The sequence below is a fragment of the Pagrus major genome, chromosome 2 (assembly GCF_040436345.1).
Source record: "Pagrus major chromosome 2, Pma_NU_1.0".
NCBI lineage: Eukaryota > Metazoa > Chordata > Actinopteri > Spariformes > Sparidae > Pagrus > Pagrus major.
The window spans coordinates 33396947-33411529 of record NC_133216.1 but is presented as its reverse complement, the minus strand read 5'-3'; the positions used below and the strand labels follow the sequence as shown (position 1 = coordinate 33411529).

Sequence of the window (14583 nt, the reverse complement as noted above, 5' to 3'; positions counted from 1 at the left end):
CACTAGTCTCCTTGCACGGTCACTCAGTTTATGAGGATTGCCTGCTCTAGGAAGATTTACACATGTGCCATATTTCTTCCATTACTTAATGATGGATTTAATTGATGAGGATGTTCAGTGACTTGGAAATGTTTTTGTATCCATCCCCTGACTTTCAATAACCTTTTCATAGAGTGTTCTTTTGTCTTCACGGTGTAATTGTAACCAAGAATACTGATTAACCAGTGACTGGACCAGAGATGCTCACAAGTCATTTTTTTGCAAGTCCAAGTCAAGTCTCAAGTCTATGGTCAGAAGTCCAAGTCAAGTCTCAAGTCTCTTATGGGTGTAATAAGTGTTCTATCATCTGCTGCCCACAATCTGCTTAGAACACTGCATAGTTATATCCAAGGAATTCAAAGTACGTACTGTATTATCAACACCCTCTCTGGACTGGACCTTCAGACACAGGTTTCTTTATACTACAATCACTTGAGACACATTCACTGCACTCAGGTGATCTCCATTTCACTAATATAGTAGTAGTAGTGAGACTACTAGCACCACTTGGCTCTAACTCTGTTGAATTAGGTCAGTCAATTTAAAGGGGGTGAATACTTATGCAACAACTTATTTAACTTTTTATTTTTATTATTTTTATTTTTAATTAATTGACATCACTTGTAGAAATCGTAGGTTTCACTTTGACATTAAGATTTTTTTTGTATATTTTTTTGTGTATTGACCATGATTCCATTTATAAAAGCAATTAAAAGGGAAAACAATTAAGGTGGTGAATACTTTCTATACGCACTGTACAGTCCTGTTCCACCATTGACAATTTTCAATCAGATCTGAAATAAAGCTTTTATTTCAGTCCATTTCTCCTAACTTCCTATTTGATTGGTTTCACTCTGAATTTAAAAATGAGCAAAGTCTTCAGCATGTCTGTTGTTCCTTTAAACCATTTTGCATTGGGACATGCTAGCATCGTACTCTCTAGGGCTGCCTAAGGGGCTTTAGACTTTAATTCTGGTCTGGTACCAATATATCACAGTTTTTTTCCCTTAAAGAACTAATAACATTAAAGGAAGTTAATTAGCCTGATTTTAAATTAGAGTTTTAGTGTCCCATGATGCCAGAAATAGGACTCTTCAAACTGCCAGGAGTGATTGTTTTATCATACAACTGTCAAGATGTTGCACAAAATATGTCTTTGTCTATGTTTCCATGCATAGCTAAAAAATGCTCAAAGCTGTTGTGTAAAATATCACATTTTATAATGTTGTTGTGTGTTTCTGGCATATTAGGTAAAGATTCTGTTATTAGTTTATGTAAGTTTTCAGTCTTTTGGTGATTATAATGTTGACATCAACATTGCCAGCACCACACCACCACGCTGACCTCAGTGCCTAAACCTTCTGCCACTCTTTTGTTTCTGATAAAGCTGGCAAGTGTGTCAGTCTGATTAAAATACAGTATCCTCTTCAAACAGCCTTGAAGGCATTAACCTCATTTGCATGAACGCCTCATACTTACCTCACCTACTTTCTAGTTTGAGAGGTATGGTATGATGGCACTGACTAACAATTAATTTAACCAGACAATGGAAATTACTTTAGAGAAGACAAGCCAGGTCATTCTTATGCATGAGATGCAGATCATGAGAAAAAGCCAATTATTATGTTAAAAAAAAAAGGGGGGGGGACTTCCAAAGTTTCTCTTCAGCTTCAGGAGAGAACGGCTGGAGAACGATGTGATATGGTGTGAAAGTGGAACTGTCTCTCAGAAATCACACACATAATTATATTCTTAATGTAATTTTACTTCACCCTACTCACTTTGGGATCTTGAAAGACTCTAAAACACATGGTATCATTTAGTTTTTTCCAGGCTGATCATTGTTGCAGTTGGTAGTCCAATTCTGTCTGGCAAGATTAGATTTACTGACTCATACTGACAATGCTCATAGTGAGTTTTAGTGACTTTGCAGGTCAAAGATTTTGAAGTTTCTTGGTCAAAACTGTGCTGAGTGTCGTTTTGCAAAGCTCTTTGGTCAGTCAGATGCACAGATGACTCATGTTCTGCTAATCAGTGTTTGTCGCAGGCCGGTTGTCACCATTAAGCTGTGCTGGCACTTTCACATTTTAAACATTGGCCTTTGTGTACCAGCACTTCTCACAAGCTGCCAAAACTCTTTTCTGCCCTCTCCATAGCAGCTTATCCTGGCAATTCATAATGGCCCTAAATAAACTGCATTACTAGGTACACTACCTGATGCTTCCCTTCTGTTCTTGCATGCCTTCTTTTCTCTGTCGATGCTTGAAGTGCTTTCTTTGTGTGACACAGAAATTATAGACAGTGTCTACGGATGCACACATGTCATCAGAGTTGGACTTGTCATCGGGAGCAACAGAGGAAACCCTGGTGCTTCTGATGCCCAGTCCAACAGTCCCGACTCCCCCCCAAGCACTATGCAGCAGATGAAGAGCAAATTTATTTGTATAGCCATGATTTGATCTCATGACTTAATACATAGCAGTAATTTATTTAATCAGTGTTTGATTTACATACAGTACCTGTAATTGTCACATTCTAATTTGAGAGATTTTTTCTCTGTGTTTTAAAATGATTGCCTTCCTGTGCTTAATAATCATATTGAGACTGTGTATGCAAAACAGAGCATGGAGGGGATGCGTTGATATCACTGAATTAGGAAATGGCTGTTAGAGACTGCATCTATGATACTATAAGGCTAATGACCAATAGCCCATTTGAAATTGCCCGTGTTGGTATTAAAGCAAAGGGCAGGTGTATCATGGTTGGGCAGGAGTCAATGTGGATGAGGGGCCCAGTCTGGAAAATGTTGTCCCCCTGTGCATTATTCCTAGCAGCTGGCCTGACTATGTTTCAGGATCAAATACCATTTTACACCCAAATTAGCATGTATTAGAAGGTTTTTAAACACAAATAAAAAACCCACTGAAAATAGGCATTTGATTCCTTTCCCATTGCTAGGAGCGGAGTTTGCCTTTCTGTTTTTTCCTTGTGTGTTACGTTCATCATCACAACATGCTGCAATACAGGGAACAGTAGAAAGCAGCAGATCATCAACCTCATCAGACTACATCCCGAAGATTAAACTTGTTTTAAAAAGCTTTATAATATTCTGGTTTAGACACATTGTTCTTTCTGAAGATAATAGCGGAAATTGCTAATGAGCAGGGCTGGACAACTTCGGCCTGAAGCTGTAAACATTAATAGCCGCTTTGACACAAGGGGGAGGCAGGGCCCTTGTGGAATTTTTCGGGGCTCTACACAACTTGTGTAATGAGTGTACAGGGCTGCCCGTCTGTGCGTACACATGTGATTGGGCCAGTCTAGTGTCATCATAGAAAAATGAATCAATGGGCTGTTCCACCTCTTCTATGGGCCAGTCATTAACAAGATATACATTTATTATTTATTATTAACAATACTGTATTATACATATATAAATTCGATTTAAAATTATATCGACCCCAAAGATAGGTATGCCAGATAACCAGTCCAGCCCTGCTAAGGAGTGAGACATCTCACTTTTTTATCATCTCTGTTGTGAGTTGCATCAGGCAGCTGGCAAGGATCAGGACTGACATGGAAGCCTGTAGATTTGAGATGCGCAATCTTCTTATTGCGTCTGGGCGATAAGTAAAACGTGGATGCCTCTTTAGTCATCTTTAGGCATATTTATTGAAGCATGCAGTCATGACATTACATGCTCAACTGACTGCTATCCAGTCTCACACTGAAGTACGGAGAACAGACTGGCACGCTGCTCTGATGTGGAGCGTAATGATGTCACACCGTATAACACATAACAGAACAATAGTAATGCTACTACCGTATTATAATGAGTAAGGGCGCCATCAAATACCAACAGTCAACAAAGCCACTGACAATGTGACGGTGGCAATGTTACTTTAATAATATAGTTCACTTCAGTCTCTCTTTCAAACTTAGCACCCACTGAACAGAGACGGATGGAAAAGTTTTAACAAGCAGCGTCCTTAACCTCAGCACACTGTGTCGTTCCTGAAAAGGGGTGAAAATTAGTGTGTCCACCTGGATGTTGTGTTTTCATCACAGTCTATCAGAGCTGGAGCTGATAAAAACCAATGACAGAGTCATTTGATGTGGGAGTGAATGCTGATTGTACACATTCACATTAAAGACAAAAGCCAGATGTTAGTGGGTTTTTTGTCCAGTGTAAAAGGAGCAAAACTAATTCATAGAGTATCATGTCAGTTTTAATCTATAGACATCTTTATTTTGTCCTATGAATCAACAAAGCCTCGCCTAGTCAGTTCAGGTTCAGGACCAATGGTTTAAGGCCTCTGTGTGCTTCATACAAAGTGCTTGTCAGATTATCTAACAGCAAATAGCAAATACCGTGACTGACAATTTAAAAAAAATAAAGTAACAGGCAATGCACCAGCAACACCCACTGTATGCAGAGAGTTGTGTGCGCTGTGTTTAAGTAAGCACACACGCAATGAAGTTGTAAGATTTCTGACCTGCATTCAAAATAATAGCTTGTTACTTAAATATGTGTGTGTGTGTGTGTGTGTGTGTGTGTGTGTGTGTGTGTGTGTGTGTGTGTGTGGTTTTACAAAGTTTTCTGACTTAAATCTGCAGACAGACCATAGGCGTAGTTTGACATTTGCCCTTGGGGGGGGGCAACGTTTTTTAACTGATTTAAGTACACACAGTCCAACTAGCAATTTTTAAGCATCTTTGAGTATCTAGGTAAGCATTATATAAGCTTAATGTATTATATTATTATAACTGTGTGGTATGTTACATACAGGCTACAGTAACAGAAAGATAGTAGTAGCCTACCAAGCTTGCCATAAAGCCAATAAAGTTTAAAAGTATAAGAATATAAAATTAGTTTCTGACACTTTATACTATATAAGGCACACAGTTAAAGCACACTCAAAACCATAAAGTTAAAGTTTGTTAAAAGTGAAATATCACTTTGTTTAGGCCTGTATTATACTGTTTGGCTTTTAAATTATTTAGTGGTCGTACACATGAAATTGAAACCTGATATATGCATACTCACTCACAGATCACTGCTATAACACAAAGATGGCTCACAGGATTACTGTCTGTAAAAGAGAGGGAACTCATCTCTAACATTGCAAGTCATAATGAGCCATGTCACATGACTGCTCGAAAATAAATGTATTACATTGACAAACATATTACAATTCAGATTCATTTCTAACAATCATTTATTGGATCACTTAAATATATATATATATATATATATATATATATATATATATATATATATATATATATATATATATATATATAAGTGTATATATACAGTATATTGAAATATTTTTGTTGGATCTATTTTAGACTCAATAAAGTGACATTTTTCAGCCACTTCTTTTTTTCTCAGCCTTTGTATAAGCTCCCGCTCACATGATTTGAACACACATTCTATCAAGATATTTGGATATTTAATCACACATTTGTTCTCTGCTCATTCTCAGGAGTTTATTTTTTCACGCATATGATACCACGGCATTTAGAAATTATTATTAAACATCATTTCACAAGCTCAAAGTCTCATTGACCCTTAACTGAGCCCATATTCATTCTCTCAGTAGCTTTAAAGTATTCAGCACATTTCATGCCAATCTGCCCATTAGATTTTGACATTACTTGCGTCGTGTGGATTTTCTTTTAGCTTGATGGTGATGCATTAAAAAGGATGAAAAGATGGAGTCATTCTCTGCGGACCTTGAATTTCCATACCTAATTTGATGTCAGTTTTTGACAGTAATACCGTCCTCTACTGGCCCCACTAGTTTATATTTTATTTAACCTTTACTTAAACAGGGAGTTCCTTGAGATTAAAATCTCTTTTTGGAGGAAGACCTGGCCAAGAGAACACACCATTACAAAGTTTCAGAAATGATAGTATAAAGCAAGTCAAACCAGATAGCAGATAGCCAAAACACAAAAACAAAAACATAATGGAGCACATCAAAAATAGACAAGGGACAACAGAAACATAATACAAAATCCAATATAGATACAGCTTTTGCACTCTTCAGTTACAGTTTTTGGTCAGAGTTTTGAACTCTCCCAGGGAGACACAATCATTAAGCTGTAGTGTGCCATAAAGGTTATTCCAGAGCCAGGGCACAGAATATGAGAAAGCTGCTCTACCAAGTTCTGAGCAAATCCTGCCTTTTTGAGGAGTATATTTCTTAAGAAATATTTGTAGAACATTATCATATCTGACGCAAAACATCAACACAGTTCGCAAAGGATTACATTTCCTACAGTCTTGTCTGTCTGAACTGTTTCTCCTCTTAACTCCAGCTGAGACCTTCGAGCCCTGCAGTCACCCAGGAACCCCCACCTACGGGATCCCCAGCTCCACCAAGCTCCACTTCCAGGCTGGAGAGACCCTCCACTACTCCTGTGTGAATGGCCACCAGCTGCTGGGTGAGCCTATTCTCCACTGTGTCCCTGGACACCCATCCCAGTGGAGTGGGCTGCCACCTGTCTGCAAAGGTAAGAAACTGCAGCCTTAGTTTTTTTAAAAACATTTTTTTATTATTATTATTTATTTTTTTTACATTATCAGGTCAACTCCAGTTATACATGGTGTCCAAGGTTCCTTAAAAGTCCCTGTCTACAAATATATTAACTAATTTAAGATGATTTAATAGATGAGAAATACTAAAATACATAAAACAACTATATAAAAATACAAATACATACATATGCCACTAAAAGTAACACTTTAAAATTACCTTTATTAATAAAAAGCAAAATTACATTAATTAAACTGTTAACAAACAATTAAATGCTTTATAAACCTTTTAGTAAGCAACTATTAAGGTTTGTCACTATCAGTTGCAACTTTATAATGGCCATCCGAATAATGTTTCTAGATGAACTACACCATATTTATTAACCATTTACAAAGTATTATAAACATCAGTTGCAACTTTAGAATAAACATTTGTTTATTAAATGGTTTATGAAGCATTTCATTGTTTGTTAACAGTGAAATAACTATTAACTAAAGTTTAATTAACTATAAATTCACTGAAGTGTTACTCAAGGGGTTTGGGGAGTTTTTCCTTATCTGAATCAAGAGTCTAAGGACAGAAGGTGTCATAAGCTGTTTAGATTGTAAAACTCTTGAGGCAAATCAGGATTTGTGATACTAGGCTATAATAAAAAATGACTTGATTCAACTTTCAAATTGAGAAACTGAATACTGAATAATGAATGTTGAATTTCAAATACTATAAAATTCTTAAAATTGTCCTTAAAGACTCTGTAAGGACACTCCCACACAGAGTTTAAAAGCCTGCAACTCCCCTCCAGTTACTTAGAACTGAAGGAGCCTCTTGGATGAGAGGTGAAACGTCTTCAAGTCCAGTTGCCTACGATACAGCACTTAGAATTACCATTACCTGGATGACTGAGAACCTTCACCAACGTATTAAAACGACCTTCTTAGAGGAAAAATTAAACCACATAAAGTAAGATAGATGGTTTTCAAAGTGACAATATATCGAAAAAAAACTACAGTTATAAAGTATTTAACCACTATAGTAATAGATATCAAATCAAATCAATTTTATTTATATAGCCCAAAATCACAATCACATTGCCTCAATGGGCTTTACAGTCTGTACAGTGAACGACATCCTCTGTCCTTAGACCCTTGATTCGAGTGAGGAAAAACTTGCCATGTTGATGGAAAAAAACCCTTTTAACAGGGGGAAAAAAGAAGATGGAAGAAACCTCAGGAAGAGCCACAGAGGAGGGATCCCTCTTCCAGGACAGACATACATGCAGTAGATGTCGCATGTACAGAACAGAACAACAAAATCACAGTTTACAAGTTGCATTGACAAAATATCTGATACAAATTATAATCTATGTAAAGTGTGTGGATCCAGGAGAGGACTGAGCAGGCAGACGCATCGCCAAGTGGTGCCCGAGCCACATGACCTCCTCTCTACCGTGGTGACCTGGAAGAGGACACACAAGATGATTAGCAGTAAAACAGAGAAGATCAGACTGAAGAGTCATCAAATTTTACAGACATACAGATATAAAGGAGATAGTAAAACATAGGAGAGCAAGGATCCAGCGGAGCCCAGGGTATGACAATCCAGATCTGTCAATATGTGAGGCAGCAGGAGCCAGAAGAGGTAGATGTTCCCTGGGACCCGTGGTCCATCAGAAGGGAGCCTGAATGAAAAGAGAGGAGGAGGAGGAGGAGGAGAAAGAGGAGAAAGAGAAGAAGGAGGAGGAAGCTATAGAGAGTGAGAGAGCGACACAGCTTGCAGCCTGTGGGGACAGAAAACAAAAACAAAAGTTAGAGAAATGCAATGTTAATCAGAATAAACAGATTGTGTCTCATCAGCAGGACAATGTGATACAGTATGTACTTGCTTATAAGATTCAAATTCTTATGGCCTTTCTTTGCTTCCATGGTGTCAATGAAAACTAAAATGAACATGAAAAATAGCCCTTTCAACAAAAAAAAATTAAAAACCTTTTGAAATGAAAGTTGAAGTTAAAATGATCAAAAATACAACATTTAATGTTCATTGTAATAATTTACATTTTATCAAAAGTAAAATCAAATTAATATAATGTCAAGTTATATTAGAATTTTTGTGGAATTACTGTAAAGTATTGGGTAATTACAGAGTAAAATTAAAGCAGAATTGGTCGTAACATGGGAACTAAGCTAACACAATACTTAGGTTGTTACTGACTATTAAGCATTTGTATGTCAACTACATACTCTTTTGAATTTGACCAGATGACGTGTGCACTGTTAAATGCACGGCCAGGTTAACCTGCTAGGAGTTTTGGGGTTCCATGGCCCTGGGCAGTTGCCTGCTTTGGCCTTGGCTGAGGGCCGATGCTGAATGAATACTTCATCCTATTCAGTGTCGGCAATGTCTTTGTCTTCAGCTGGCCCCTTGCTCTTCCAGTTGCGCTCAGACTGTTGATGCAGAGAAGTGCACATCAGCAGACCCTTTATTTTATATCCTTTTATTTTTTTATATAAAGGTCCGTACTATCAGAGCTGCCAATATCAACTGCTGCAGAAGGCACATGTGGGTTTCTTGCACTTAGAAAGCAATGTTTTTTTCTCTCTACTCATATATTTAGATTAAGTCTGTTTAGTCAAAAATAATTCCTGTCAGTACATCTTAACATTTAGATGGCTAAAATGTATATTCACATATTTAAATCCTTTAGATCCCTGTCTACTGCGCTGCCCTTTGTGTAAGAAATTTGGGACCTCACAAACTCTTTCTGGTTTTGTGTAGGCCTAATATCAAGCTTGTTATACTTTTTTTAAACTTAAGTAATGTTGTACTCAAAATATCAAACCTCAACATGAAACATGAAATTGCAATAACATTGATCAAACCAAGAAAAGCTTCAGATAATGACAATAAAAACAGTATCTGTTGATTTTTGGCTTTGTTTTTTGTTTTTTTACTGGAGTAAACACACTGTCTCAAAAATGGACATTCCAATTTGGTGTTGGCATGATAAAGATCAGCATTTTTTGTCTCAGTTGTACAGTCACATGACCCCTTAAATCTTCTCTATTATTTAGTGCCTCCAGAAGATACTGACAGTTTGAAAGACAATTTAACAAAAGAAACAAGCTACACAAAGAAGACTGAGCATGTTTCAAAAAGGCAGGAAAAACACATCAGTCAAAGTGAAAGCTGGAGAGGGAAAAGGCTTTTTTTGTTTTAAATGGCTTTGGATTTTGCTGTCCTGACAGTTTAAAGAAGGCTGTTCCAGTCCAGAGGCTGAAATAACAAAAGAGTGGCCTTTAGTTTGAGCCAGCACCCTGATCAAAGCACCTAAGGGAGACGGGGTGCTGTGAGGACACACATTAGACAAACAGCCAGACTTGAGGAAATACTGCTCAGGGTGCTGGCCAGAATGTGTGTTTGTAATGTGCTTACAGCCCAACTGCTGTTAATTTGCAAGGTGATGAACTGACACATATATTATATGTACGTTCTTTTCCTGAGCTCAAAATGTCCCATCGTGCAGTCAGGAAGAAGGCACAAATACAATTCTATATTCACCTGGTTTACTGAAGAAACCTTTTACTCCTACACATTCAAGTTTATTACTTACTTTCACATTTTGCTTCATCCAGGCATTAAATAAGTCAAGGACATGAAGTTTGGTGAATTTTCATCAGTACAAACAGTTCAGATAGAATAAGCTCGAAAATAAATAGTTGTAACCAAGCACTATTTACTTACTTTCTATTTATGTTTGGGTTTTTTAATTTAATTGAATTAAATGTTTTTGTACTTTATTAAGCTCTTTTCCCCATGTTTATTTGACATTGCTCCTGTGTTCTCCTCAGCCCAACCAGTGGACTATGATGAGCACAGATTAGATGGTAAGTTGTGCAAAGAATTTAATTTTACCTGCACACCATGAGTCTGTTTTACATGGTGCAAACAATATTTATTGTATTGTAGCTGTAAGAAAACCTCAATTAAGAGTCCTCAACAAGTCAGGGTATGAGCAATTACAAACATCAATTAATTATTGCTCCCATTTAAAGGCAGCTGATTGGTTAATGAGCCATGGTACACACATACAGTGGACTAGTATATTCTAAACAACAGAAATATTAATATTGTCCCCTCTTTTTCTCCAATAGTATCTACTGCAGACCTAAGAATGGAGGGGGCCCAAGTAGCATTTGCTGTCTTCATCCCCATCATCCTCCTCCTCATCCTCATCATTGGGACCTACCTCTACTTCTCAAAGTAGGTTCAATGGCCAGTAAAGAAAAATAAAAGAAAATATTGGCATTTTTTATATAAATGGATGTCACCTCAGGCCCTCTGTCACTGATATAACACAATAAGTCTTGATTTTATCAATTGTATTATGATGTCTAAAGATGCTTGTATGTGCTACAGTAGATAGATAACTTTATTTATTCCCTGGGGAAAATGCCACAGCAGCAGTACACAAACAAACCATTTAATTACAGTATTAGTGCAAAAACAATGTCGAACACAAAAAGTAATCAAAACAGTAGAATAAAAGTATGCACATTTAATTACAAGTTTGATGTTAAAAGTTAAAAATGTATTAATATATTATAATAGGCAACTCTTTGCTTATATGTCAGCAAAATAATTTTAAGTGGTTTTAACAGCAACACGTTCTCACTCCCAACTCATTAGATACAGCAGCTTGCTCAGTAGCACTCTATCTACCCCTCTAGCATCTGACAAACACTTCACTCATTATGACATGTCTTTTTTACTGTTATTAAAGGAATAGTTCACTCTAGAACGAAATTCAGTCATTATCGACTCACCCTCATGCTGATGAGAAGTCCGGTGTAGTTTTTTATTCCTCAAAGTGCAGCTGGAGACCCGCAGGGGTACCCTCCTGCAGCAATAATCCATATAACGGGCATCAATGGTGTCCAAGACGAAAAGGTCCATAAAACTACACAAACACTTTGTAATATTCCTCCATGCTGCTCGTCCGCTGCAATCCAAGTGTCCTGAAGTGGCGACATCCAGACTTTACTCGAAACGACGTCATTTAGTACATTTTTCTAGCCTAAACAGTCACTATACTATATTTGCTCCCACGTGCACGCGAGTCTCCCTCACAGCCGATTGCACTACGGCCGCCGCGCCGGACAAGATGAACGAGACTCGCGATAGATACACACCGGTATTTACATCCTGCTGTGATGGTCAAAGTTTCAAATCACTAGTGCAGGCAGATCCCTCTTGTGTTTGTGTGTCGTTCGGTCGCTCACAGCTGGATGTAAATACCGGTGTGTATCTATTGCGAGTTCTGTTGCTCTTGTCCGGCGCGGCTTCCGTAATGCAATCGGCTGTGAGGGAGACTCCCGTGCACGCGGGAGCGTGCCTCCAGGCAGATATAGTATAGTGACTGTTTAGGCTAGAAAAATGTACTAAATGACGTCGTTTCGAGTAAACTCTGGATGTCGCCACTTCAGGACACTTGGATTGCAGCGAACGAGCAGTATGGAGGAATATTACAAAGTTTTTGTGTAGTTTTATGGACCTTTTCCTCTCAGGCACCATTGATGCCCGTTATATGGATTATTGCTGCTGGAGGGTACCCCCGCGGGTCTCCAGCTGCACTTTGAGGAATAAAAAACTACACTGGACTTCTCATCAGCATGAGGGTGAGTCGATAATGACTGAATTTCATTCTAGAGTGAACTATTCCTTTAAGGTCCGGAATTGTTTGGTTAGGTTTAGGCACAAAAACTCCTTGGTTAGGTTTAGGGGAAAAAAATCATACTTTGTAAGTAGTGTGAGTCACGTCATATAATGTTACAGTAACTTAACAGTATCTGCATCATACATGTCTTCAAATTTTGCTAGTACTTAGGTGTCATCTCAAATACTAACTAGAAAAACTTTGAACAAAAAAATGTGTTGGATTGCAGCACCTCTTGCACTTGCTCATGGCGAGCAATGCATACAATAATCAATGTCTGTAAGTGGTACATTTGTCACTCTTGTTCTGCATTCATAAAGCTTTGCTACCATAATCAGTCAAATTTTGTATTAATAGGATTTAGCATTAAAGAGTTAGGGCCTGTCAAGTGCATCAGGCCACGCTCTCAAAAGTTGATAATCAATTACAGGTAAACAGTGATAGTGATATATAAAAAACAACATCAATAATTGCTCAAGTTTTATGTGGGCTCATCTTAATATGTCTACTCTGTGCCAAAATTTGGTCTTTCTTCTACTCCAACGGTTCATGAGTTAGCCAAAGCCAAAACGTATCATGCTCAATAACTGGCCACCTGATGCCGCTATTGAGTTCATGCTTTAGTATGTTGAGCATATCTCCATAGGGCACCTGTGTGCTCAGTATGATTACTTTAGCATGTATAGTTTATAAGATACTGATGCATATGTGACTCCCATAGACTCCCATAGATATTAGCAATCCCACAATGATATCGGACCCTTCAGTATACCATCCACCTCCACGGCACCTCACAGCTGGCCTACGCCTCTCCTTATAAGCACTGCCAATGTTGCCAGCACACAATTATGATAAGGTTGCATTGAAGAGACATTTGGGTGTCATGACTTTGTATCCAGACTGACATAAGCCAGATATGACTGAGTGATCTGACCTTTTCAGGTCCAGCCACTTTTTCAAAATCAGATTTCAGCCATGTTAGTCTACAGTCTGACATTAAACTTGAGACAAAACTGACTCATTAAAGCAGATGTAAGATGTACACAGTTTTAGCAATGTAATGCCACAGCCACTTCAGAGAAAAAGCCTCTTAAAAATATTCAATAAATAGACACTGCATTTATGTCAGAGAGTCCTGCATGCATGGTTCCTTTTAGTAACATTACTTTCTAATCTCTTAGACTAAAGAGTTTGGACAGCTTCTGTCTGAAAAAGAGGCAAATGCAACTATATTTGGCCAAGAGGACCAGCTGCATTTTAAAAATAGCTGTCACAGAATTAGTATCAGAGATTTCAGCACACAGTGATGAAAAATAGAAGGCCAAAGCGTGACCCCACCAGAAACTGCTGTATGACTCAGAGACATCCAAAAGAATTCAAAACATACAGTCCACTAATGACTTGTAGTCAAGTGTATTCACTACATTAATGCTTGTGCCATTCTTTTAGGGTGATGACTACCTCCATAGTGTTTTAAGTACATATTTGGGGGATTATCCCATTATGTTATCCTATGTCTTTAAATGTGTGAATACCAGTGGGTTCCCTGGATGAAGATGAGTCGATCAATATAAGTAACGCCCATTTGGTCATACGAAAGTTTTTTGGCAAATTTGGATTTTTTGTGAAACACCTTTCTTGCCTCTTTTGATACATATTTCATTCAATCTTCACCAAATTAGTACATACCATATTTAGATGAGCCTGATAAAAATGTATACATTTATTTTTTATATTATTTACCGTTTGTCTGCAATTGGTTATCAAAGTTTTGAGGGCATGGCCTGATGCACTTGACAGGCCCTGACTCTTCCATGTTTAAACCAATTAGGACCACACTTGTGAGTGTGTAAAATATTGTACTGATCTATCCTCAGGGGGCGCAACAGCAACAACATAACATGATTTTTCGGCAGTTCTGTCGCCTTTAAGAAGATGAAACTTGGCAAACATGTCATCTATGAGCCTGTGCACGACATATAAAAGCATGGCACCAACAATCTCCACCTTGAATATACCACTTGCAGGACATCGATTATTGAACACATCGCTCGCCGTGAGCGACAGCAGCTGATGCAGCAATCAAACAAAATGCAGGGTTCCTAGTTTATCTTTTTTTACATGAATCTCTTCTCTATCTGTGCTCAGGGTTCAGAGGAAGCCATTACGGCTCTCCCTGTCCTCCAACTTACCATATGAAAACATCACTGGAGAGTCTACATTTGACAGCTCTGTTTGTGAGACAACGGTGAGTCAGCATATGTCTGGCTGTGAAATGGTTGGTAG

The 14583-nt window shown here is 38.0% G+C and overlaps 1 protein-coding gene across 1 annotated transcript in view; it reads left to right on the top strand.

Annotated features, from left to right (window-relative positions):
* Positions 1 to 14583, top strand: part of sez6b (seizure related 6 homolog b) — a 186575-nt gene that overhangs the window by 168871 nt on the left and 3121 nt on the right. Inside the window, exons 12-15 of the mRNA XM_073495562.1 lie at positions 6367 to 6561; positions 10433 to 10468; positions 10736 to 10844; positions 14446 to 14545. Coding sequence (XP_073351663.1) covers positions 6367 to 6561; positions 10433 to 10468; positions 10736 to 10844; positions 14446 to 14545 — 440 coding nt within the window. The remainder of the gene's footprint in view (positions 1 to 6366; positions 6562 to 10432; positions 10469 to 10735; positions 10845 to 14445; positions 14546 to 14583) is intronic.